Genomic DNA, 27,305 nt, shown 5'->3' on the forward strand with positions numbered 1-27,305 from the left:
GGAATATTTATGCCAACCAGTGTAGTGATATTTGTTCCCACAAGGTGAAAGTTAAAGTTATCTTTCTGTGGCAAAAGATTTTTGCTCACACACAACAATTATTGTTACAGACTTCTAGTGAGGATTTTATGGAGCTACCTTAGACAAGAGAGAGTGTAATCCATTGGTTAGAAAAAGAGAATTTCATTGCCTATACTAATCTCTAGCAAGAGGAACTGGTCTTTAACTAGTCATGAGTTCCTTCAGTTAGGATAGAATTTGTTTAAAGCACGAGTTCACCTCCTTTCTCCTGTTTTTGACCTCTTCTGTAAATCTGAGATCTCTCCTCCTGTGCTTGCTCTGAGCTTTAACTGGTCAAATTCAGATGCATACTGCGTGACTGAGAAGTTCAGGGATAAGAATGAGTAAGAGTCAGTATGCACTCCGATGTTTCTGGTGATAAGAAATGAATAACAAGCTCTCCCTTTGTTGTTTTAATGTCAAGGATAAGAAACCTTCAAATATAACTATCACAGAAAAAAGCTCCGTATTCTAAGAGAAATAGTGACATCCTGCAGGGATGTAGAGGAGGACTCTCGGAGGAATCAGGGAAGACCGCATGCAGTGACTTGCTGTGTTTGGATACTCTGGCCCTTCGGAGCCTGGTCATTCAGTGCATGTGTATAGCGTGCCCACAGTGTGACATGCATCGTGGGGCTGGAACATGCAGTGGTGAGTACGACCAGAGACGCTCCCTGCCCTGTGGGGCCAGCCAGAGCACGAGGAGGCAGTTCCCCACCTACTACTCGTTCTTCTGTGTCTACTAGTCACCGTGTGGCTGCTTCTACCTTACGTGACTTACACACAGAGGACTGTGCTAGAGCTTTGGGTGAGAAGATGGAAGTCAGCCAGAGGGCCCTCTCCTAAAGAGATCCCCCTCTGTGTCCCTGAAAAAAGACACCGTGGATCCACACGGGAAACTAACTCATGGGATAAAGGAGTACAAAAGCAAATTCATGGGGGGCAAGGGAGCAAATACAACCTTATGAAGCAGTTCAGACAAGAGCAAGGTATCTTGAAGAGGGGCCTAGGTCAGGCATACAGAGATAAGCTCTGAGAGGGTTCTGTGCAAGATTTGGGGTTTTCATTGGCACGGAGGAGGGAATTGTACCTGGAGGAAATGGAGAGCAGAGGTGGAGATAGGAGCGTGCATGGGCTTTAGTACATTGGTTGACTAGAGGAGTCAAGTGCCAGCATCCCACATGGGCACTTGTTCAAATCTCGGCTGCTCCACTTCTGATCCAGCTCCCTGCGAATGCGCCTGGGAAAGCAGCAGAGGATGGGCCAAGTGCATGGGTCCTTGCACCCACCTTCAGATCAGTCCAGTTCCAGCCATTGCGGCCATTTGGGGGAGTAAACCAGCAAATGGGAGATTGTCTCTCTGTAACACTGCCTTTCAAATAAATCATTTTTTTAAAAAAAACAGAATTGACTCACATAGTGGAAGGGGACTCAGAGGCAAGCCAAAGGGACGAGTGGAGAGGACTGTGGACTTACCACTGGACAACTTTTGGTGCTGAGAAATGGATGAAAAAAGGAAGCTTGGGCATAAAGCTGAGGAAAGGCCCAGGAGAGGGTGTTTCAAGGGGCTGGATTTCAAAGCCAGAAGATGGACAGCAGCTTCCATTTCCAGGGAGAGGCTGAGAATGACAGCTGAGAAGCCAGAGTCCTGAGGAAACCCCCATTCATGGATTGTTTGTGAATGGGAACAAGCCGTGTTGCCATTCAGTGTTCACAGAACTGCGCTTGTTTTCTGTCAGTGATGCAGTGTGACTTTGTGTCCTTGGCTGCCTCCTGCGTCACAGCCCTGTGGACAGACCTTGAGGGCTCTCGAGAAGCACAGGACCTTTTATCTCCAAGACCATCTGACCAGCCAAGTGGAACAGCCAGCCTTGAGAGAGCAGTTGGTTATGAGATTTGCCAGGGCCCTTCTCAGGGTGAGTTTCAATCTAGATGAGTTCGCAGGCTTAGCCATTGTGTGTGTGTGTGTGTACTTCCCCTGGGACTAACCAGCAGGGCCTGCAGAGCCACGAGCGTAACAGGCTCCAACCTGCTGCCATCACAGAGCCCACGGGTCGCCACCGCACCTCATGGATGCCAAACATCTGGCCACCGGTCTTGTCTCTTGTATAGGTGTATCGCTGTTGGACAAGGCTGAGGATCTTTCTCCCTCCCATCACATACTGCCCACAGAATTAGGGTGAATGTGCAGAGTTCCTATCTTAAGTCATAGGACTTTTTTAGATAACTGGTGGAAAAAAATCAAGGATCAGTTTGTAACCAGGACAGGGGATGTTATAGTTGGATGAGGGCCCTTAAAGGATTTCATTCACCTCTTAAAGTATTTTTTGCTTCCTCTCCGATCCAGCAATTTAATTAATGGATCCTTATTTATTTTGTGTTCATTTCGTTCTACCTGAAGACTTTTTGTTTTCTGTCCCTAGAGAGGTTTTTTTTTTTTTAATTTTTTAGATTTATTAATTTATTTGAAAGGCAGAGCTACAGAAGCAGAGACAGAGACAGAGAAAGAGAGGTCCTCCATCTTCCAGCCACTCCTCAGATGGTCACAATGGCCAGAGCTGAGCTGATCTGAAGCCAGGAGCCAGGCCTCCCATGTAGGTGCAAGGACCTGGGCCATCCTCTGCCATGCTCCCAGACCACAACAGAGAACTGGATTGGAAGTGGAGTAGCTGGGACTCAAACCGTCACCCATTTGGGGTGCCAGCACTGCAGGTAGTGATTCTACCCGCTATGCACAGGCCCCCTCCTAGAATGTTTTTGTTTCGTATTCAGTTTCTTTATGTTTTGTCTTCAGACTTTTCTGTTAGACTACCCAACTTTCTAGCAAAACTGGATTATTTGAAGATGCTTTTGGGGTTTTCTGTTTTGTACTTTTGTGGGGGGGGGTCTCATTCATGATCTAATTGGACAGTATAGAAAACACCTATTTTTAGTGAAGTGTTGGGGACGTGGAGAGATAGAAGGCAGAAATAATTTAAGTTGCAGGACTGATTTGCTAGTTGCATGGAAAGTGACCCAAACTCATTTGCTGACTGCTGGTTCACTCCTCAAATGACCCTAACAGGCGGAACTGGGCCAATCCAAAGCCAGGAGCCAGGAGCTTCTTCCAGATTCTCCTATATGGGTGCAGGGGCCCAAGCACTTCTCTCATATGGGTGCAGGAGCCATCTTCTGCTGCTTTCCCAGACCAGCTGGATCAAAAGAGGAGCAGCCGGGACTAGAACTGGCATCTATACAGGATCCTGGCACTGCAGGCAGAGGCTTAACTGACTACACCACAGTGCCAGCCCCTAGAGAGTGGTTATAATAGCTACTTAACATACACTATATTTATTGAGGTGTAACATACATTCAGAGAAGGTTATGCACTAAAAAGTGTGGTTGATGCATTTTTAGAAAGAACATGCCTGTGTATACAGAAACTTTGTCAGGAAACAGAACATCAACTCATACCTTGAAAACCTCCCCTGCACTACCTTCTGCATCCTACCCCCTCCCACAATAACCATTATACTAGTATCTGACGCTGAAGGGTGGTTTATCTGTCTTGGACCTTTCTGTTTGGAATTGTAAAACTATGATATTAGAAAGCTTTAAGAACTTTTTTGGAGACAGAATAAATCATCCTGAGAGTCAAACCCAGTTCTTTTATGTGTTATCCCAGGCCTGAACTTCCCTTTGGAATGGGACAGATTCAAGTTCAAATCCTGGTTCTGTCCTTTTTTGGAAGCCGTATACTGTTGGGTAGCAGTAACGGTGTTATTGTTACTAACTTAACTGTTATTCATTGCCAATGACAGCACTAATAGCAAAAATTTACTGTATTCTGGGCACTGAGGTGTTTTTTTTTTTTTTTTTTTTGTCACTACAAATTTTTATTAAAACATAAAGCGATGGACAGTGAAAAACATCCTGATTTTTTACTTTTTGGTGGGAGTGAGGTAGGGCATGGAAGGGGGTAGGGACATACAGAGACAGCCTAGAAAAAAGATGACTCTGTCCACCCCTATTCTTCCCTGGCCAGCCAGGTTCAAAGCCCCTCAACCTCAAGTACATCTCACTGTGGGCACTGAGTTTTATGTGTCTTTCTCATTTACTCTTTTTTTTTTTTTCTGTTTTAAAAATTTATTTATTTATTTGAAAAGCAGAGTTACAGAGAGAGAGAGATCTTCCATCTGCTGGTTCACTCTGCAAATGGCTGTAATGGCCAGGGGTGGTCCAGGCTGAAGCCAGGTACCAGGAACTTTTCCACGTCTCCCAGATGAGTATCTAGGGCCCAAGCACTTGGAGCATCTTCCACTGCTTTTCCCAAGGCATTAGCAGGGAGCTGTATCTGAAGTGGAGCAGCTGGAACATGAACAAGCACCTATATTTACCCGCTGCACCACAATGCCAGCCCCTCTCATTTACTCTTTATAAAAACCCTGTAGGATAATCTGTTATTCCTATTTTTATTTTATTATTTTATTTAACTTATACTGGTGAGGATACTTGCCCAAGATCAGAGTGAGAAAGCAAACATGTAGACCCAGTGGCCTGATTGGAGTCTGTGCTCCTGAAACTGTTGGCTTCATTTGGAAACTGGGAAATAAGCTCCTACCTCCTTTATGAGAATTAAAATGATAGGGAGAGGTTTATATACAGCACATAGTGAAGATGGATAGTGGCTCCAAAATAAATTTAAAAAAAGATTTTATTTATTTATTTGAGAAGTAGAGTTACAAAGAGAGAGGGAGAGGGAGGGAGAGAGAGGTCTTCTATCCATTGGTTCACTCCCCAAGTGGCTGTAACAACTAACAACTGGAGTTAAGCCGATCCAAAGCCAGGAACCAGGATTTTCTTCCAAGTCTCTCACATATGTGAGAACATATGTGCAGGGGCCCAAGCATTTGCGCCATCTTCCACTGCTTTCCCAGGCCATCAGCAGAGAGCTAGATGGGAAGAGGAACAGTCTGGACATGAACCATCGCCCATATGGGATGCTGGCACTGCAGGTAGAGGCTTAGCCTACTACACCACAGTGTGAATCCCCAAAAGGAATTTCTTTCATTGCACAAATCTAAATAACAAATTGCCTTCTGTGTGTATTTTTGCTAACAGTGCTGAGAGTCAGGTAGGGCCATGCTGCTGCTCTCCTGGCTGTATGAAAGTAGACATGACATTCCAACGTGGCTCCTAGTTCATTGTGGCGCCATCACCACCTGTTGGTTGGCCCTGCCCCACCTGGACTAGCTTGTGTTGGATATTGGTGTGTTTTCTGTGTTCTCCATCTTTCTTGCCTTTATTAGTCATTCCTTCCTCCTCCTTTCCTATGCTCTAAATATAAAAATTATGCTTTATTTGTAAAATTACATTGGGGGAGGACAGAAAAACAGATGAGAAAATAAGTTTGATATTTTCCCAAGAATGTCAATGTTTACCATTTGTATAGCAGTGTATATTGGCAGCAGACTTGTTGAGAATTCATTATTGAACTCCTGAGAGCTGCAGGGGAGCCGCAGGGTGTCTCCTACAGTAGTCATGGAGCATGGTGAAGTAGGAAGAAATGACGTTTCTGCACTTACAAGGAGAGCTGTGGTGAGATGTCTTTTCTTTTCTTTTCTTTTTTTTTTTTTTTTTTTTTTTTTTTGACAGGCAGAGTTAGAGAGTGAGAGAGAGAGACAGAGAGAAAGGTCTTCCTTTTTGCCGTTGGTTCACCCTCCAATGGCTGCCGCGGCCGGCATGCTGCGCTGATCCGAAGCCAGGAGCCAGGTGCTTCTGGTCTCCCACACAGGTGCAGGGTCCAAGGACTTGGGCCATCCTCCACTGCACTCCCAGGCCACAGCAGAGAGCTGGACAGGAAGAGGAGCAGCGGGACAGAATCCAGCGTCCCAACCGGGACTAGAACCTGGGGTGTCAGCGCCGCAGGCGGAGGGATTAGCCTAGTGAGCCGTGGCGCCAGCCGAGATGCCTTTTCTAAGTCCTGTGTACCAGGTTTGTGGCCACGACAAGAAGCTCTGAGCACTTGCCTCATGCTTTTTGGGACCAGATGGTGTCACTGTCTCTTAGTCCAAGACTGAATTTTTAGGTTTGCCTTAGGGCCAGGCAAGTCAGGAGTTTGTCAGATGAAGCCAATTGCCATGTGGGAGAAATTTTTGTCTTGACTCATTCTCTTAGAACTCTGGGTGTTGAGAAAGATTGCTTTGGATGCAGGAAGTGATTTTCCCTTTGCAGATCGACCCAGGCCTGGAGTTTGCCAGCCTGCAATCTTAAAGGGCTAGAATTTCTCAGGGTATTGCCAGAGGGTTGCCAAAATCTCTTTAAGAGACAGCCAGGAAAACAGATTATCTGAAAGAATGCCTTGAAATTCCTTTTCACTTTCCAAACGTCATCTTAGTAATTTAGAAGTTCAGTTGTTTAGCTTTTATTGGTTGTAACACCTGTAAGCTGTAAGCATTACTGTGTTTTAGGTGATTGTTTACAAAACAGGTTCAAGAATTTGTGTTTTATAGAATTAGATTTTAAATACTTAGGGAAACAAAAATTAGTGTAGTCTCTAAATTCTAATATTGAAGTCTAATAGAATTAAGTTTTGCTTTTGGTCTGCATGATGCAGTAATGCAAATATAGAGCTAAAATAGCATGATTGGGAAACTCAGCCACAATAAAAGTTGGTTTTATAAGCCCATTTGTGAAAGTTTTCAGTGGGAATAGTGATTTACTTCTGGAAAGCAATTAACACGAAATACCTAGGATAGGCAAAGAAATGGGCCTGGAATGAACATTGGAAGGGAGAATGAAAATCAGGAATCAAAATCCACCTGTTATGATGAGCTTTCCTTATCCTTTAGGTTGGTTAAATTCAATATTGACTTCCTTTTGTTGATTAGCAGAAATTAAAGGCAGAAATCTTATCAGGTGGCATTTTTAGTGCATGCTATTAGCAGTTTTCTAAGATGTAATTCTCTGTTAATATTCAACTGCTTAAAATCCTTCAGTGTATTCCTTCTCCTCAGAGCAGCATGCAAGGCCATGTCTACACGGCCATGCTCTAACTGGACCCATGTGGAACTCTGCAACACTTGATGGTATGATAGTTTGATCTTATTACCCCACAGAAGTTCCTCATGTTTATAGCAGGAATAGGTTATTAGAACCATCAAATGTTAATGATGAGAAAGTCCATGGGTCATATGTGTTTGAAGAAACCAAGGCCTAGAGAAATAGTTCTGCATACAAGGTTGCCCAGACCTCTGAATACAGTATCAAATGTTGTTGCTTACATAATTTGGCTAATGATAGCATCTTTTTATTGAATACTCACCTTCAAGCCAAGGGTTATACAGAGCACATACTATATAACACATTTCAATCAATTCTTACAACAATATTCATTTTAATACCTAGAACTGAGAGAAGTTAAGCTTTGTCCAAGATCTGAAAACTGTTTAATTTATACAGTGAATGACACTAGTTTTTTGTTTTATTTTTTATTGACTTTATTCTTTTAAAAAAAGTACTCTGTGAGTTAGTTACTTGACTGGAGTGAATATGATGAGAATGTCTTTGTATTTGTTTCTAGAAGAGATGTTCCATGTAGTAATAGTATCCCTTACAAAGCACTTCTATTTCCAGAAACTTCTGTTTCATCTTTACTTTCAGACTAATGTATTATTTGATACTTAGTGAAGAAATGTTCCTGGCCTCTCAACCCCACTTTCAGCTCTGTACTCAGTTGTCCTTAATCCAAACAGCTAAGGGGCTCCCTCTACTGTCAGACTCTTTTAATTTCATTAAAGTAGCATTTACTAAGTCCATGTTGTCTGAAGAAATGAACGTAAACATGAAACATAGTCTTTGCGAGGAAGGGATGATAATATTGACATACATTTTGCTGTAAAACAAGGTGACAGTGGATGAATACTAGGGAAAGGGAATGAAGAAAACTCCATAGTTGATTAAAGGCCAGAGTTCAGCTACACCCGGAGAATTCAGAGATTTAAGGTTTATGCGGGTCTGGAAAGGTGAGTGAGTTTTGGCTTTGTGGAGGTACAAAGCTGTCATAGGAAGAGGATCAGCATGCCTGCTGGAGGGAGTAGCAGTGGCAAAGGCAGAATGGTAAGGGATGAAAAGAGAAGAATGAAAAAACAGGGAGCGATAGTGTTTTATTTCATTTTAATCAGAGCAGGATCTGCAAGATGGAAGAGTTACCTATGCTTAAATTGTATTGTCCAGCATGGGTAGCAGAGAGGAGGATGGCTGGCAAAGGGAAGAGAGTAGAGCAAGAAGGGCATTGCTGTGCGCTAGTCACAGCTCTGGGGTGGGAAGTCATGGAGAGGTGGCCAGAACTGATCTCAGATCCTCCACCAGTCACCTGCACTGCTGTAAATACAGAGAAGTTGCTCCAGGCCAGTTCCCTGCTGTGTTACTAAATGACCTTTTCCCCCAACCCAGTGTGCTCTACTGTATATGAGCTGCAAGGATTCCTGCTGCCTGCTCCACCGGCAGACTTAAGGCCAACACATCAGACTTGGGCAGGTGGCCTTCTTTGCATGTGCCCCAGCTCCAGTTGTGAGGGGCAAACCAGTGAAAAGGAAGACGGAAAATGTTTTCCCTGCATTTTTTTTTTAAAAAAAGATTTCATTTATTTGAGAAGTAGAGCCAGGGAGAGAGAAAGGTTCTCCAACCACTGGTTCACTCCCCAAATGGCAATACCTGCCAGAGCGTCTTCCAGGTCTCCCACGTGGGTGCAGGAGCCCAAGCACTTGGGCCATCTTCCACTGCTTTCCTAGGCCCTAAGCAGAGAGAGAGGTTGTTACAGGAGCAGCCAGGACAGAAACTTGTGCCCATATGGGATGCCAGTGCCACAGGTGGGGGCTTAGCCCACTACGCCACAGCACAGGCACCTGCCCTGTGTTTACAACAGAGCTCCTCCACCCTCCCTCATCAAGCCTCTCCCCACCCCACCCCAACCCCCAACCCCCAACCCCCACCCCCGCCCTGCCTGCCCTTCCTGCCCCACCTGCTCCAGTCATGTGGGAGAAAAAAGACTTTCAAGAAGCTAAATCTTAAGAGATGTCAGGAAAAAAAGCATTTTGTTCACTTGCACTGCAGCCATCCTGGCCTAAGCCATCTGTCTCCTGCAGTGCTACGGTAGCTGCTGCCGCTGCCTTATTCTGTCCTTGCCTGCCTGAAGTCTCATCTAAGCCTCCCCTTACTGTACAGGACTGACCTTCAGAGGTGACTGTTTTGATTTGGTGTCATGGAGATTGCCTTGTTACAGGGCAGAGAAACAGGTCCTTTTATGGAAGTGTGTAGACTCCTTGTCTACTGATTAACTAGAGTGTACTGTTGACTCTAAGACACCTGTGACGGCAGAGGTGTATGTGGTGCATTGAATGTTTCCACCAAGGAGCGTGCTTTTCAGAGAGGAAGGCTGGCGGTGATGGGCTCGCTGACTCAGCTCCTGCGAGGTTTGTAATTCTCACTTTAGTTTAAAAGTCGCAGGCATTCTTGTTTGAAGGATCCATGCAAATAGTATCTTAAATGTTTGGTACCCTTTGTTATACAAACTTGCATCTTTTTGTTTGGTAGTTTTGAGCAGTATACCTCAAATATTTAAACAAATGATGCAGCTACTGTATTTCTACTTCAGGTAACTTTTTGCATTTTTATTCTCTTATTTTCAAAAGATTGCTGTAAAAGTATTAAGCATTACAGTTTAGTGGACAGCATTCGTGTTGTTTTTAGCTTTATGCAACTAACAACATGAGCACAGGCACGGTAGTTAAATTGCTTTTGTTCTTTGTGAAGTGAGGATCTAAGGATTCTAGCTCTTTGATTCATCAGGTTGCAGCTAGGGTCAGACGTGACTGTGTACCTGCACGGCTTCATCTAGAGCACTAGATACTTGTCAGCTACTGCTCGGTACAGGGCTTCCTACTGCACATACCGGAGTACAGCAGGGTCTCTGGACAATCTGGGGACCCATGGAAATGTCATAGATGATGACTGAAATGTAAACTTCTTTGATTGTGGCTGACTGCCGGGGCATCCACTTCTTTTTGTTTTCACAGATTTAGCTCAGCATTTACTTAGCACCTGCCATGGGCTTGGTTGGGCCTGGGGGTTGAAAACTAGGGGAGAAGTGATTCTAGCCTTTGCCCAGGTGGACTGGAAGCTCTCTGGTTCCCTGTGTCAGGATGCAGTGTGTGAGGGAAGTGCGCCTGCACCACTGCTGGTGTGCCACGTAGGAAAGGTGGCCGCACGAGCTGTGAGTGCATTCAGAGGGACTGCCTCTCCGGAGCTCTGGGCTCTGCGCACTGTGGCACCCAGCCAGAGAACGGGTACCTGTGTACTGCGGACTTCCTAGGGAAGGTCCTGCATTGACATTCTGCCAGAGTCGGGCCTGTATCTGCTTGTCTTTGACGTTACCGTGGAGGCACAGGAAAGCAGGAAATGGTGTGTTAATTACCATGAAATACTTGCATTTATTTTGAAGGCAGAGGAGTAGTGGTGGCCTTGCCACTAAGGGTTGTACCTCGGGGTCCGCAGCAGTTGCCAGTCCCTTGTCTCTAGGCTGCTGCTCAGCCAGTCTTGTTCCTCCTGGTGCTGGCCCCCAGTGAGAATTTTTTATATATCATTACATGTGACACGTGTTCATGGTACACTTGCCACGTGCCACATACCACCCTAGGTAGCCAGGGGGACATACAGGAGACAGATGCCCCACTCCCAGGAGCTTGTTTAATTGAGAAGGACTAAACACTTGAATCACAAAATGGACAACTCCATATTGGCTAGGAGGGAGAGATTGCTACCTGGGGTCCTTTCGCTTTACTGATCAGGAGTCAGGGGCCAGAAAGCCAAGGGTCTGTCCATGCATGACAACCAGTTTTTCCTTCTGTGACACCTCCCCTGCAACTGTCACACCTCCAAGAGGCTCTCACCGCAAGGGCTCCTTCTCCACACCCCTTCCTCGCTGCCTGGGAGAGAGCAGCAGAGGGAAAACAAGCTGCCCTTGCCCTCAGGAGCTCTGCGTCTCCAGTCCCAAGTGAGCTGGGCAGTGTGCATGACACAGGGCGCTGTGGGGGTGGGGTCACAGGTGTCATCAGCCACGTGGTCGGGAGGCCAGGACCCTCTGAGAAGGTGAGGTCTGAGGAAAGACCTGAAGGATCTGAGCAGGGCACAGCCCCCAGGGTGCTCAGGCTAGGAGAGAAGGAAACCTGACCAGGAGCATCGCAGGCCAGAGAGGCTGCCCTGAGCGCTAGAAACCTCTGCCCTTGATGCCGGGTCAGGGTTGGATACTTACTGGGCGGTGAATTTGCTGAGGCTGAGGAAAGCAGCAGAGGACCTGGGTGTGGTGCCCAGCTGCTACTGCATGACACGGTGGCAGGAAGCACCTGGGAACCGGATCTGAAGGTGTGAACAGCAGTGCCTTGGACAGAGCAAAGCTGCCCTTGTCCTGTCTCTGTGCGAGCGCATGAGGAGAGTCATCAGTGCCGCGTCAGAGTGGACCCAGGAGGACGCGTATCTTAGTGTGCCGGCCCTGAGCAGAAATCACCACACACAAGTGTCCTTCCTCCTTCCGTTTCAGACGGCCCCCTCGAGACTGACCCTCCAGACTCCTGTCTCAGCCCGAGAAGCATCATGGCGGAGCCAGACTACACGGACGACGACAACCCTGAGCTGATCCGGCCTCAGAAGCTGGTCAATCCTGTCAAGTCATCCCGGAACCACCAGGACCTGCACAGAGAGCTACTTCTCAATCAGAAGAGGTGAGGCCCTTTCCTGAGCCCGGTCCCCTTCAGGGAGGTCAGAGACAGGGAGAGGTAATGTCACTTGTGCCAGCGAAGCATCCTTGACTGTATTCAAGGCTGCGTCACTCTTTCTCACATCCCTGGAGCACGCACTCCCTCCATGAAGCGAAGGCCCCTGCAGGCTCAGTTGCCTGAGGGTTTTTTAGGGTCTGCAGCCTGTGCCCCAGCCCCCACTAAGGTGGATTCCCATTTTAAAATGGGGACCAAAAGGCTGGATTTAGGATGGAATCTTGTCCTAGATAGAGGAGAAATCTGTTACTTTTTGCGTTTAAAGCCTCCTTACATTTGGGGAGGTATAGGAAGCATAGAAATCCCGCCTGCAGTGGCAGAGAAAGGCCTCTAGCACCACACTAGACTTTAATAGATGACGATGCTCCTTCCTCTGCCTTTGTTTGCTTTTAAGTAGCATTTTAGATCATTATTATTTTCACTGTTACTATCCTGGAGGAGAGAAAAATACGTACTTTTTATTCCCTCCAGCAATTTGTTAGCCCCACTGTGCCATAAGTAATTTCGGATGTTGGGCTGACATCCTTTTCTTTTCAGATGTTGTTGGGTGGGGCCAGGAGCCTGAGAGAGCCGAGGATGCCGGTTACTCTAAGAACCAGTGTGCTTCCCTGAGAACTATTTGCAGATCTTGTGGGACTGTAAATCCCTTACCCACTCACTGGTGCTAAACCCTACTGAAAAGGTCTATTGAGCAGAAGTTGTGCAGACCCAGTTAAGCATTCAGATAATATTTTGAAGAGAACCCCAATGTTATTTTTTTTTTTTTTTTTTTTTACTTTTTGACAGGCAGAGTGGACAGTGAGAGAGAGAGACAGAGAGAAAGGTCTTCCTTTGCCGTTGGTTCACGCTCCAATGGCCGCCGCGGTAGGCGCGCTGCGGCCGGCGCACCGCGCTGATCCGAAAAAAAGTGTTTTTACATGGGTTTTAAGAGGTGAGGGAGGATTTTTAAGTCAGTTCTCATTCCCGAGTATATTCCTGCCAGTGCTAATGAGTCCTCTCTCAGGAATTCTTAGTAACTACATCTCTCTCTAAAGGTTGTGGGAAGGCGGCTCCTTTTCTTTTTTCTTTTCTTTTCTTTTCTTTTCTTTTCTTTTCTTTTCTTTTCTTTTCTTTTCTTTTCTTTCCTTTCCTTTCCTTTCCTTTCCTTTCCTTTCCTTTCCTTTCCTTTCCTTTTCTTTTCTTTTTCTTTTTCTTTTTCTTTTCCTCTTCCTTTTAGATTTATTTATATGAAAGACAGAGTTACACACAGAGAGAGGACTTCCATCCAATGATTCTCTCCCCAATTGGCTGCAACAGCTGGAGCTGTGCCGATCCGAAGGCAGGAGCCCAGGGTCTTCTTCCTGGTCTCCCACGTGGGTGCAGGGGCCCAAGGACTTGGGCCATCTCCTACTGCTTTCCCAGGCCATAGCAGAGAACTGGATTGGAAGTAGAGCAGCCGGTCTAGAACCAACACCCATATGGGATGCTGGTGCTTCAGGCCAGGGTGTTAACCTGCTATGCCACAGCGCTGGCCCCCAGCTCCCTTTCTTTTTATCTCTTGCATATACTAGAGTGCTATTGGGATTAGTGTTTATTAAATCAAATGCAAGTTTGAAAATTTTAAATAAATATGTAGCTTCTACGTTTTTTACACAATAGAGAAATAAAAATGTGGATTTGGTGTTATTGTATCCAAAGCAAACCAGAACTGTGTAAGTTCCTAAATATACTTGCTAAAAACACCACAGAAAATGGATGCAGTCCTGCCTGGGAAGTTTTGGTGGAAAGCTCATCAGTTTAGTAGATTCCAACACAGAGCACAGTTGTCACTTATTGATATTCTTTTTCTTTTTTGTTTTTTAAAATTTATTTGAAACACAGAGTTAGAGAGAATACATCTGCTGGTTCACTCCCAAAATAGCCACTGGGGCTGGGCCAGGAGCAGCTGTGCCTTGAACCGGCACCCATACAGGATGCTGGCATTGCAGGCAGTGGGTTTACCTGCTACACCACAGCGCCTGGCCCCACTTACTGGTCTTCTGATTGTCTTCACCTTTGGGCCTCAGGTTTGATCTCTAAGAAACATTGTGGTGTGAACTTTGGTTTTTCTCTGAAATCTATGAAAAGCCTCCCAAGTCAGAACAGAGAGTCAAAGGTAGCACCAAAATTGATTGAATGAATGTTCTCTGAATTACTGGCTATAAATATATTTAGTACCTTGGATCACAACATTTATGCAGTTGAATCTGTTTCCAAATTTTCTAGAAAATAGACCACCTTTCTCTATATGTCCCATGATTTCTTTTTCTTGTTAATACGTATAGGTGGCAACCCCAACCAACTGAACTAATTTGGGAGAATACTGATTTTTCTCTCATATACGGTAATGTACAGAGGACAGGGACTCAGAAATCCGAGAGAAATTATTGGGATCCTTGTTTACTATTTACTCTCACCTTCCTAATGATCCTTGGAAAAGTAATCCCTCTCTTCATCTATAAAGTGAAGAAAAATACATCTTAAAAATTAAATAGTAGGCCGGCGCTGGGCTCAATAGGCTAATCCTCCACCTGCGGCGCTGGCACACCGGGTTCTACTCCCGGTCGGGGTGCCAGATTCTGTCCTAGTCGCTCCTCTTCCTGTCCAGCTCTCTGCAGTGGCCCAGGAGTACAGTGGAGGATGGCCCAGGTCATTGGGCCCTGCACCTGCATGGGAGACCAGGAGAAGCACCTGGCTCCTGGCTTCGGATCAGCGTGGTGCACCGGCCGCAGTGCGCTGGCCGCAGCAGCCATTGTGGGGTGAACCAACGGAAAAGGAAGACCTTTCTCTCTGTCTCTCTCTCTCACTGTCCACTCTGCCTGTCAAAAAAAATTTTTTTTTAATTAAATAGTAGATATATTATAAAAGCCTGGCATATAATGCATATAATAACTGATCAGTTAGTCCCACCTGTTTTCCACTTTTCAGGTAACAGCATCTGGAAATGCCTAATGCTTTTTCTCCTTTTTTCTTGAAAGATTCTGATATGATTGAAAGTACATTTAGATGAGGCCAGCGCAGCAGGTTAAAGCCCTGGACTGAAGCACCAGCATCCCATATGGGCGCTGGTTCTAGTCTCAGCTGCTCCACTGCTATGGCCTGGGAAAGTAGTGGAAGATGGCCCAAGGGCTTGGGCCCCTGTACCCACATGGGAGACCTGGAGGAAGCTCCTGGCTCTTGACTTCAGATCAGCACAGCTCTGGCCATTGCGGCCAATAGGGGAGTGAACCAGCAGATGGAAGACCTCTCTGTCTCCTCCTCTCTCTGTAACTCTTTCAAATGAATAAAATAAATCTTTTTTTAAAAGTACATTTAGAAAAAGAAAAGATAAGGCAAGTTTCAAAATTAAATGAATAGATCTAATCTTACGTCTGGTTTTTCAAGGTAAAGTCTTACTGTGGTAGAGCTGTCATGTCAAAAATACAGCTGGTTTTAGAGTGGAATCTTCTCAAGCAACTTCTCTGCCTTTATTCATTTTCTGTCTCACGTACTCTTCAGAGATTAGAACTTTTATTTCTAAATTTTAGTGCCCAGTAATAGGAATTATCATTACCAATAATACACACGAGGAGTCTCCCAACCAAAAGTTTATAGAAAATCCATGTTTTGAAAAAAAAAAAATACACATGGATTTCAAAATTTTTTTCAGTAAAATAAACATCTTTTGATTTTGTTTTTCCATAGTCTTTAAAGTACTCTAGTTTGGCTAAGGGAGCACCAGTCTTGATTACTGCTTTATGCTGCAATGAAAGGCTGTTTACTTCTGTAGAATTTATAAAGGACCTGCCTTTGTTCTCTCTTCTCCAGTGATCTTTCAGTAACCCAGGGTGTGCTATTCTGAGATTACCCCTCTTTGACATGTGAGTGAGAGAAAACTCAGAGAGAGAGGGTAAGGAATCTTTCCAAGGTCTCACAAGAGCTTTTATTGGAATACATTAGAAATAAACATAGGATTTAAGGCAGTTTATGATAAATTAGAAAAGAGAGTGGGGAAGTAAGGGAGAACCAGCATGAGATCATCCCAGGGCAGGCTTTATGGGGAGCCTTGACCTTTGCTCTGCATTGCTGCAGGCCTGGCTCCAAGTTCTGAAGCACTTCCTTGAGCTGCTCTACAAGTTACTGTTTATAGAGATTCCAAAGCAAAGTCACTGCTTAGGGGAACAAATACTCAGTCTTCTAACGAGGCACCCTCACTCCTTCCAGTGTTGAATGCTGCTCCTCGTTTTACCATCTTTTGCACCCAGCTACATGTCAGGTTAAAAATTCTTAGGGCTGACATTGCGGCACAGTGGGTAAAACTGCTCCTGCAATGCCAGCATCCCATAGGGGTGCTAGTTCATGTCCCAGCTGCTCTGTTTCCAATCTAGAGCTCTGCTAATGGCCTGGAAAAATCAGAAGATGGTTCAAGTGCTTGGGCCCACGCCATCCATGTGGAAGACCTGGATGGAGCTCTTGGCTCCTGGCTTTGGCCAGGCCCAGCCCTGGTCATTGCAGCTATCTAGGGAGTGAACCAGCAGATGGAAGATCTCTGTAACTCTGACTTTCAAATAAATAAGTAAATCTTTTTTTAAAAAAAATTCTTTTACATTTCTATCTGGTCACAGTCTGCCACTGATGTTAAGACTATTTGTAAGATTCTCAGCTCTATGTGTGTGTTCATTGCCATAGAAAGGTAGATTTCTAAAGGCTTTTTTTTTTTTGGAATTTAAACTTCAATATTGGGGTTGGCACTGTGGCACAGCAGCAGGTTAAAGCCTCAGCCTGCAGCACTGGCTGATCCCATATGGGTGCGGGTTAGAATCCTGGCTATTCCACCTCCTATCCAGCTGCCTGCTAATGCACCTGGGCAAGCAGTAGAAGATGGCCCAAGTCCTTGGGCCCCTGCACCCACATGGGAGACCTGGAAGAAGCTGCTGGCTCCTGACTTCGGATCAGCTCAGCTCCGGCCATTGCAGCCATTTGGGGAGTGAAACAGCAGATGGAATACCTCTCTCTCCCTGTGTCTACCTTTCTCTGTAACTCTGTCTTTCAAATAAATCTTAAAAAAAAAAAAAAAGAAAGATCAGTATTGAAGAGGTCTTTGAAAAAACAGCAATAAGAATATTTCTGATATAATTTAGAGGAATTATGTCCTCAACAGAGTGCTTTGGGGGGGCACATAGAGCAGTTAATGAAATGCATCCCTTAAATTGATCCTTTGGCTTGTACGTTTCAAAGCCAACAGTTTGCGGTGCCTTTTGTTTTTAAGATGATCTTTTTTATGGCATTATTTTGTGAGACAGATAGTTCCTCAATAAATACCTGCTGCTGTACATCATAAAAAAAGGTACAGGAAGTTCTGGTGACACAGGATAGAAGTATTTGTGTTTGAATCTTTGCAGGTAAAATTGGCTAAGCCAAAGCTGCAGATGAGGCAGGGCAAACCAGAGTCCAAGATTAAGGATTCAGGGCTGAAATCCAAATGCAAGCCATCCCTATACACCAAGAAAAAAATTCAGGCCACTGCATGTTTGGGCGGGTGGATGTCCAGCGTGTTCTGTGGTGGCTTGAGCCCCAGACTCCTCCTGCTGGAGAGTTCTCCCCAGGTGAGGAGGCAGCTTCATTTATATATAGGTTTACGTGCACATGGATCTTAGGTGGATGTACCATGAATGTAGGCTTTTTGAGTCTGCCCCCCAATATTTTTTTCAAAGATTTATTTTATGTATTTGAAAGACAATTACAGAGAGAGGTAGAGACACAGAGCTCTCTTCCATCCACTGGTTCACTTCCCAGATGGTCTCAACGGCCAGAGCTGCACAGATCCGAAGCCGGGAGCCAAGAGCTTCCTCTGGGTCTCCCACGTGAGTGCAGGGGCCCAAGGACTTGGATCATATTCTACTGCTACCCCAGGCCATAGCAGAGAGCTGGATCAGAAGTGGAGAAGCTGGGACTAGAACTGGTGCCCATATGGGATGCTGGCACTTCAGGCCAGAGCTTTAACTTTCTGCTCCACAGCGCTGGCCCCTGCCCCAGATGTTTTTAGTGGTTTCTGTGCAATGTGAAACATACCTTTCAAAGTTATCTGGTAATGAGAATTTAAATGATCGCAGTCTTTTTAGAGGGCAGTTTGGTAGTACTCATCAGATAGGCAGATGCTTAGCCAGTGTTTCTACTTCTGTGGGCCGAGCCAACAGAAGCACTTGAACAAGAGGGCAGATGTAAATGCATGCAGGGGTTTGTTACCTCATTGTTTTTAATAGTGAACAATTGCCAGTAACCTAGATGTCTGTCCATAGAGAAGTGGCAATGTTGTGACACTTAGGTGGTGTGAATTGTGGTATGTCACAAAGAATGAGGAAAATCTCTGTAGGTGTAAAAAGTGTAGAAGAACACACTGTAAGTAACAGTTATGTGTACATTTGGGAATGAGAAGGGTTCTTAATGGCAGGACCTTCAGCTTGTACAATTTGGGGGCCACCGTTACAGAAAATACAGTGTAAATGGTGGCTCCGTGATTTTTACTGGGGAGGGTTTGGATGTGCTTTGACTTTTTCTTTTCTGTATATTGATAAGTTACCTGACTTTTTGCAGGGAGTAAAGAGTACTTTTTAGTTTTATAATTTTTAAAATTGGCTTCGCCCAAGTAGCTCCATGACCATAAAGACTTGGCAATCATTGTTGGTCTTTGCCACCAGGATTTGATAATCCATCAGACATAAAAGGATTGGAAGTACTTGTTCCAGGTATAAATCAGAATTGATTAAAGAAGAGTGACTGTTCTCATGCAAGAGATGCTACTGGAGTATCTAGTGCTGCAGTATGTAGGACTGTATACCATCTCTGCAGTCTGATCTATTATAGAAACAGAAGGGCAGCGCTTGGCTTTTTCTAGTCAGCAAAGTTAAGAGATCCATTACGATAAAATATTAAATTTATAATTGCTTGACTGTTCTAAGTGCAGATTAACATGTAAGCACCATTTTCCTGAATTTTCTGTCCTTAAATATTTTATCTTAATGTTGCCATTGTGTGACATCTTTGCACAGAAAATGAATAATGTATCATAGTTAAACCCATTCATATATTATGATAAAATGTCAGCTTTATGTGTCATACATCAGAGTTTGTTCAGCAGCTTTTGCATAATCCACCGAGTTTAATAACAGATAAAGTTAATTTTGCCAGTAAAAAGAGAAAGAAAACTTTGAAATTTAAGTTATTCAGAGAGTTAATAATAATTCTTTATCCTAAAATTTAAATCTCTTAATTCTGTCTGGATGGTCATATACCATGGTTTTGTAATAATCATGAAATTGAGTAGATCTATATTCAGATTATTAAAGTCAAATTTTCATGTGGTTAATGACACTTCTATTCTGAATAGTTAGATTACTCATAAGTAAATTTTATTGTACAGATAAAAGATTTAATTTCCAGAATGTTCTGTGTACCTTTGTACTCCTCAGTGGCCTTGGAAATGTTAGTGGACACAAGGGGTATGTCACTTGGCGTACTGCCAGATAACCAGTCTCAAGTGGGAGTTGCTAAGAGGAAGGTTTTACTTACCTGTGACAAGTAAAGGTATAGTTCTGGAAAAAAACTGCCTCCCTATGAGGAGTCTGCCCGACTTTTAGAGCCAGGATCAGAGGGGGTGGATGCAGGAAGGAGCAGACAGGGAGGGGGAGGGCCCCTCTAGCTCAAACACATCTTTGTACCTTGTCTGTTCAAAATAAGCTCTGACTCCAACTGTTTTTCTGTAGCCTTAATCTCTTGGTCGTCCAACGGTCTGGCCCCCTCTGCGTCTAATGTTGCAAGACAAGCTTCCTGCCCGGGGTTCTAGGGTTTCTTTTTAACCTTTGGCTACAATACCTGTGAAACAAAGCATAATTAAATCACAGGAGTAACTTGCCTTTTCTGTTTCACAGAAATTTTGACTAAACTTAATTTTTTAAAAAGATTTCTTTTTTTTTGTAAGAAATGTTGCTCTTTTTTTTTTTTTAACTTTTATTTAATAAGTATAGATTTCCAAAGTACAGTTTATGGATTACAGTGGCTTTCCCCCCCCACCATAACTTCCCTTCCATCTCCCGCTCCCTCTTCCATTCCATTCACATCAAGATTCATTTTCAGTTATGAAGATTTATTTATTTGAAAGGCAGAGAAAGAGGGAGAGAGATCTTCCATCCATTGGTCATTTCCCAAATGGCTGCATATGGCCCAGCCTGGGCCAGGTGGAAGCCAGGATCCAGGAGCTTCTTTCAGGTTTCCCACGTGGGTGCAGGGGCCCAAGCAGTTGGGCCATCTCCCACTGCGTTCTCAAGCCAGAGCAGAGAGCTGGATCAGAAGTAGAGCAGCCCCGACTCAAACCAGCACCTATGTGGGATGCCAGCACTTCAGGCAGAAGCCTAACCATCTATACCATAGTGCCAGCCTGTAAATTTAATTTTTTAACTAAAAATTCTGCTATTAATTTAGGAAGTTTGTGGGGGAAAAATGCAGTTAAAAGGTAAATTTAATTTGCTGCAAAAAAATTGTGAAATCATACAAAAGCAATTTTCAAAATGTTCATGGAAAATATGTTTTACACAAAAATGGCATCAATTTCAAACAATTTTTGCATTAAATAAATTTACATTTTAATTTTACTTTTTACAAGCTTTCTGAAGTACCTTCATGTGTGATTTTGATGGTGTGTTCTTTATCATCAGAGATACTGATTGTGGGGCTGGCACTGTGGCATATTGGGTAAAGCCGTGACCTGCAGTGCCGACATCCCATAGCTCTCTGCTGTGGCCTGGGGAAGCAGTAGAAAATAGCCCAAGTCCTTGGGCCCCTGCACCTGCATAGGAGACCCAGCAGAAGCTCCTGCTCCTCGCTCCTGGCTTCAGATCGGCTCAGCTGCAGCTGTTGCGGCTGTTTGGGGAGTGAAGCAGCTGACGGAAGACTTCTCTCCTTTTCTCTACCTCTGCCTCTCTGTAACTGCCTTTCAAATAAATAAGTCTTTAAAAGAAAGATGCTGATTGTTAGTCTGACCAGCTAGGGAAGACTAGTTGAAGTAAGTAACTAGAGCATACAGTCAGGAAGAGCTCAGCGATTCAGTCTGAAGAAATCCTAAGGAAATGTCAGAAGAGAGAGAAAAGTCCCGTGAATCCTAGCTCACAGAAGTCCCACGTGAGGACCTGCTTCCCCGAAACACTGCGATGGAGGGTGGCTAATGAGTGGCCTGATTTGGTTTTGGTTCTCCCCATTTGAAGAACGGTCAGCCTAATGTTTCTCAAAAATGCAGAACTTGCCTGAAACCTGGCTGCTGTGCATTGTAAATTACAGATTAAGCCTGGGACCTGGGGTAGGAGTGCCCCTCAGTAATGACGTAACTGCCCATGCAGAGCTCTCTCTTAGATCTGAACAACCAAGAACAGGGAGAGGTTTACAGGACAGTTCCTCTGTCTAGCCTGCATTTAGTGCTTGTCAGCAGGGACTAGACCTTCGGAAGCCTCCCCATGGCTGCAGGCAAAGCCACCACATACCCTGGGCATCTTCTTCTCCATCTTCAGCGTGGGCAGCCATCACACCCATCACAGAAGCGAGCTGTCCCCTGCCTTCCTCATCCAGTGCCCACCATCATTACCCTCCTTTGCATAGCCGTGTCTTGCACCCCTTTCGTACTCAATACACTGTTACCAAACGAACAGATCTCACATACTCTTTGGAAAATTCTCTTGCCTTTCTCTCATGCTGGTCATTCCTGAGGTCACTAGTGTTACCCGTTGGCCAGTTTAACTTAGTAGAGATAAACCTCTTTTATGTGGCCTGTACCTTTATGTTAAATTTCTCATAAAAGATACGCATATCCGATTAACATTTTTACTGTCGGTTGATTTTTTTTTCAGGGGTCTTGCCCCTCAGAATAAACCAGAATTGCAGAAGGTGATGGAAAAGAGAAAACGAGACCAAGTAATAAAGCAGAAGGAAGAGGAAGCACAGAAGAAAAAGTCCGACTTGGAAATAGAACTACTAAAACGACAGCAGAAATTGGAACAGGTAGGGGCGATGGGGTGACAGTTTTCATTTTTGTCCCAAGAAATAAAGATGTTGGAGCAAGATATGAATGCTTACTCAGAAATCCAAAATCCAAAACTTGTTGAATGCTAGGATGATGCTCAAAAAGGTTGAAATTTTTGAGCATTTTGGATTTTTGGATTAGGGCTGCTCAGGTAATAAAGTCTACATAAATATTCCAAAATCTGAAATGCTCTGGTCCCCGGAACTTGAGAAAAGGATTATTCTACCTATACCATGAAGGAAAAACATGAGACAGGATGTCAGCAAGTGATATAAGATGCATTCAAAGCAACTGCAAGGATTCTGTTGAGGACCAGCCTCCAAGTGATCTGATACTTCAGAGCGACTGTCAGTCTCAGGGTTTTGCTTTCTCACCTTGACTACTCGGTTCTCATCATCCCTGTGTATTGTTTGCAGAACAGCCAGTGGTTGCTGCTTGTATACAGAATTACCCCAGATCACACCTTTTTTTCCCTTTTAAGTGGAAGACTAGGAGAGAATTTCTTCTTCTGAGAAGTGGTTAGGGACTCCAGAAAAGAACAGATCATTTTGAAAAGTTTCTTAGTTTGTAAATAACATCCTGTCTTTGAATTTATTTAGCTTGAACTTGAGAAGCAGAAGTTGCAAGAAGAGCAAGAAAATGCCCCAGAGTTTGTGAAAGTGAAAGGCAATCTCAGAAGAACAGGCCAGGAAGTGGCCCAAGCCCAGGAGTCGTAGGCTGAGGCTGGGTAAGACCTGGCATGTTCTCACCCATCACCGCACAGAACTGTGTCTGTAGGTGCCTCCTCAGCGCTACTGTCAGGGCAGAGCCCCTGGAGACAATTTCAGCCAGCAGAAAATTTGGAGTTCAGGTTTAGTTTTCCTACAATCTGAGTGGATAACTTATCTATGACAGTTGCATTTCCAATTCGCCAAATGAAGAACATTGACCAGCACATGCGTTGGAGTAATGGACCTGTGTTCAGAGACTGTAAAACAACAAAACAAGCAAAAACAGAAGAGGACACTGGAACAAATTCTTGAGAGTTGCACTACTTGGTTTTCTTCCAATCCAAGTTTGGTGGGGCATGGAGCCTTTTTTCTTTTTAGGTCTAAAGTAAATATGTTTAATTCTGCTTTTGGGATTCTATTAAATAATTTAGATTGCTTTGAAATGCATTTAATGTGTTATTTTCAGTATCTACAAATCTAAAAATTTTATTCTGAAAATCCCAAATTATCTTGTTTAATTTCTACTTTTGCCTATGTCAGAATTAATACCAGAGAATTTAATGTTCCTGTTGGGCATGGCAGTTATGTTTATTGGCACTAAAATTCGGAAACTGGGGGAGAAGGTTGAAAGACTTGTAAGCATCTACCTTGATCTTGTTTTGATTCCTTTTGGTTGTCTGTGTAATATGTGCTACATTGCAGTTCCAAGAAGGTACATCATATAAATTCATATATTGCTTTGATAACAATAGCAATAGGGTTCAGTTTTGTTTTTAAATTTCTTGCTGAGCTAATCCTTTTGGATGCAACCATCTCTTAATCCTTTAGAGAATGGAACTAGTCCATTTAACCCAGGTTTGCTGTCAAAAAGTACAGAATGCAAAATCTTTTCGTTTCTTCTGAAAGCAGTGTGGGAAAATAAGAGCTGGGTAATAAGGACTTGTTTAGATATTTTAGTGTGCAACAGGTTGAACTCAAAGAGCCTTCCTTGGAAGATACGCAGCATTTGTATATTTTGAGTGACTTTAGAATCCAAACTTTGAAGTTTTTGGTTAATGATCGTTTATTTCTTAGTCTTTTTTCCTCTTGTGAAAAAGACTATTTTCCCACTATCTCAACGAAGATGCTGTTGATAATGACGGCACTGATGACTACTAAATCGCATCTCTCAGGAAAAACCGAGGTGAAGGGAGAGGCTATTCCGTTTCACCATTCTAGCTAGCATGCTAGTCAAAAAGAAGTCCAAGTTACAAGTAACAGCAGAGTTCTCCTGCAGTTAATTTTGTACTGCTGCTATAGGAGGAATTCTGGGGACATAGCTGTGTTCTGCAAGGAGACAGTTCTGCCAGTAATTTCCACATTGAAGAGTCTTCTTGCACTTCCTGTAAAGACTCATAGGAAGCTGGATGCAGAGCTTTTAAATCCTTATTTAGCATAGTAGAAATTAGCTTTCTGTGGGAATGGTTTAGTTTTAGTAGCTGCCGATTAGGCCCATGTTCAATCCTAAAGTGAACACGATAAAAGTAAATGAGTGATGGTACACTGCTAGTTAGAGAACTTGTTAGTTGATTACACCTGAAAATAGATTATTTGTCTCATCAAGAAGTATTATTTGAGTAAAATATGAGATGCTTAAGATGTTGCTCTATAATAGTTTGCTTTCAAAGAATGGAATATTAGCTATTTTTTTCTACCATTCTTCCTTTTGAGAGAAGAAAGTACAAGATCATCTTGAAAGTACATTTCTGATTGCACATTGACCAGAGTTCTTTCTTTGTCTATATGGATTGATGACATGGTTTGTAAAATGAAGATTTGGGACTGCCCCATGTCATTTTACCTAACTGAATGTTAAATCTTTACATCTGAATCGTTGAAACAATTCTACCACTTCATAAAATTGTCAAGGGACTGGACAGGCTCCTTTACCAATTCTGTTACTAGACCTTGGCAGGAATACATTCTTCACTGGGAGAAAGTTCATTTGAAAAGTGTTTCTCTCCTGCTCTCACTGAAGCCTGCAGAACGATCTGCAGTGCACAGTAGAAGGTCTGGCCAAAAGAATACTTGTAAATAGCATCAGGTGGTGACTTAGGCTGAACAGCAGAGTGTACAGGTAGAGAAGAAGCTCTTTGAAGTTGCCGATTAGCTGGGCTCAAAGCCTGAGGTTTAAGAATTGATCAGTCTCCTTTCATACCTAACACTGTGCAGCCCAGACACCAGGACCCTGGCTCATCTAGGTGAGCAGTTTTGTGCTTTGAGCCACCTTTTGACAGAAAACAAATGGCTCCATTTTCCACTCTTAAAATAGTTCAGTGCTTTTATAGTCTCAAAGTAGTAAAGTAGTGTTGCTTTCTAAGCTATAACAGTTGACTTTATTCTTCTACTCTGAAAAATCCTGACTTGTTTGAGTGTATATAATATATATAAAGGGAGCCTTAATGGATTTGTTTTCATAATTTAATATTTTTTGTATTTGCTCTTGTATAATTGTTTTTAATGGAAAGTATAACAGAATTGAAGGTGGAATTCTTAGAACCAAAGTTATTCTTAATAAAAATCACCACATGCTTGGACCACACAGCTATGCTTGTCTGCTCTGTTTAAGATGGTGGGCGTCTGGAACCAGAGGGGCTGTATTCAGTTCAAAGATTAGGTGGCACCAGATTCTCCCTCGGGTAAGACAGCCTTCCCTCCAAATCAGTAATGTCCTGTCTGTGGCAGCCAAGACTGGCAATTTATTACCTGAAACAAATTGATGCTAAGATACCAATGGCTGTGTATACTACACTGTGCACAGAATACAGAACACCATAGCATCAGCCATCAGCCTTTCAGATACGTGTTCCGAATTTTAGGTGGCTTGGTAAAACACTGGGAGTGGGATGTATTGGGACAAGGACCATTGTTTAGTGCTTGTGAGTGACCTCATATGGTATGTCTGGAGTGTAATTATGAAATGTGTTGGTTTACTCAGCTAAAGTAATGCCAGCCTCAAAGATTTTACTTTGGGAAGCTACATACATGACTGCATTACACTGTTGTGTTAAAATAGTGTGGAGGCTCCAGTCTTCATAGCTATGTGCTTATTTTCCCACTGCAGGGTGTTACCCAGCTCGAGTATCCTACTCAGGAGAGTAAAGATTTTTTTTTTTTTTTAAAGAAATAACTTATTTGAAAGGCATAGTTTTGAGAGAGAGAAATCTTTCACCCACTGGTTACTCCCCAAATGGCCACAGTGGCCAGGGCTGGCCCAGGCCAAAGCCAGGAGCCAGGAACTCCATCTGCATCTCACACATGAGTGGCATCTTGCACTGCTTTCCCAGGCTCATTAGAAGGGAACTGGATGGGAAGTGAAGCTCATAGGGGTTGCTGGTGTCACAGGTGGTAGTTTAACCCACTATAGCACAACACCAGCCCGAGAGAGTAATGATTTGATAACCCTAAGGTTATACCATGAGCTCTAAAGCCAGGGCAGAAGTTGGATTTCAGCAGAATCTGTATCCTTGGGATAACCGGCCACTCCCAATTTTGAGAGTATCAGTCCATTTAATTGCACAGTTGCACATGCATGTGTGTATGTGTGTGTGGTATAGTAATGGTAATGAATTTGAAGACAAGGCAGCTAAAGTGTTCAGTGACGTTTAAAGTGCTATAGTATGGCTACAAAGAAGTATTAAAATAGTACTTCCAGGCTTACATTTACTGGTATAAGAAATGAAGTGTTCTATTTCCAAAGTCTTAGAGTAATGAAAATCTTTAGGTACTGGTCTCACAATCCCAATTTCAGTTTTTTTCCTTGTGAGAAAACGTAGTCTGATTATCAATTGGGAATGTTTTGGTTATGTTCTCATTTTCTCCTAGGTTTTCTAGCGAAGTGGTGTTTACCAACTGAAGTCTGTAAAAAAGGAACTTAGGTTATTTATTGGAAGTATGTTAATTGCTACTAGGATGTTGTTGCTCCAAGATTTCCTAAAAGTATATAACACACACACACACACATGCATATTAATGTGTGTATATGCGTGTTAGTATATATATTCACATATTTGCATTGATATTTGTTTTCATGTTTATATTTATCAAGTATCATGAGTTCACATCAGTACTTCCAATTCTAACTCAGTAGCACCATCTACCATTCTCCCTTTCCCATCAGTGGAAAACCTGACTGCCCCTCCGCCCCTCCGCCCCTCCGCCCCTCCTTACTGATTTTCTCAGTCCGCCTGTGTGTGAATCCTCCCACCGTCCTCAGCTGTTTCCTCACTTAGGCAATACCTGTAGCTTTTTGACTGAATTAGGAAGTACAGAAGGAAACAGAAGTTTTTGCCTTTAAACATTTGTTGTGAATTTAATTACATTATTTAACTTTCTTCAAACAACCTATGCAGCTACATTTTTAATATACTTGATTGTTTTGACCTATTCTAAAAGCCAAGCTTTAGGGCCATTATTTTTATACTTAAAGTACTTTCCTAGACTATGGCCATTTTTACTTGTGTATTATCCTAGGGATTCAGTTATACTGTACTCCTTGGGTTTACTGCAGTCTTACCAAGCCTAGAAAAGGGATGCTTCCTAGACTAATTGACGGAGCAACATGAGTTGTTGGCTGCATCTTAGGACATGGTTCAGCCATGAGCCACAGGCCTTAGGCTAAGTCCT

At 43.5% G+C, this 27,305-nt stretch overlaps 1 protein-coding gene across 5 annotated transcripts in view; it reads left to right on the forward strand.

Annotated features, from left to right (window-relative positions):
• FAM107B (family with sequence similarity 107 member B) overlaps positions 1-25,216 on the forward strand; it is a 241,185-nt gene extending 215,969 nt beyond the window's left edge. For 4 of the 5 annotated variants that reach the window (XM_062210854.1, XM_062210859.1, XM_062210855.1 and 1 more), the window contains 3 exons: positions 11,636-11,816; positions 21,758-21,908; positions 22,530-25,216. In XM_062210854.1, coding sequence (XP_062066838.1) covers positions 11,636-11,816; positions 21,758-21,908; positions 22,530-22,646 — 449 coding nt within the window. In that variant the 3' untranslated portion in view covers positions 22,647-25,216. Of the gene's footprint in view, positions 1-5,616; positions 5,638-11,635; positions 11,817-21,757; positions 21,909-22,529 lie in introns of those variants that run through there. The other variant, XM_062210858.1, reaches the window with a different exon arrangement.
• Positions 25,217-27,305: the final 2,089 nt, after the last annotated feature.

Source organism: Lepus europaeus, chromosome 14 (genome assembly GCF_033115175.1).
Source record: "Lepus europaeus isolate LE1 chromosome 14, mLepTim1.pri, whole genome shotgun sequence".
In the NCBI taxonomy this organism is placed as follows: domain Eukaryota; kingdom Metazoa; phylum Chordata; class Mammalia; order Lagomorpha; family Leporidae; genus Lepus; species Lepus europaeus.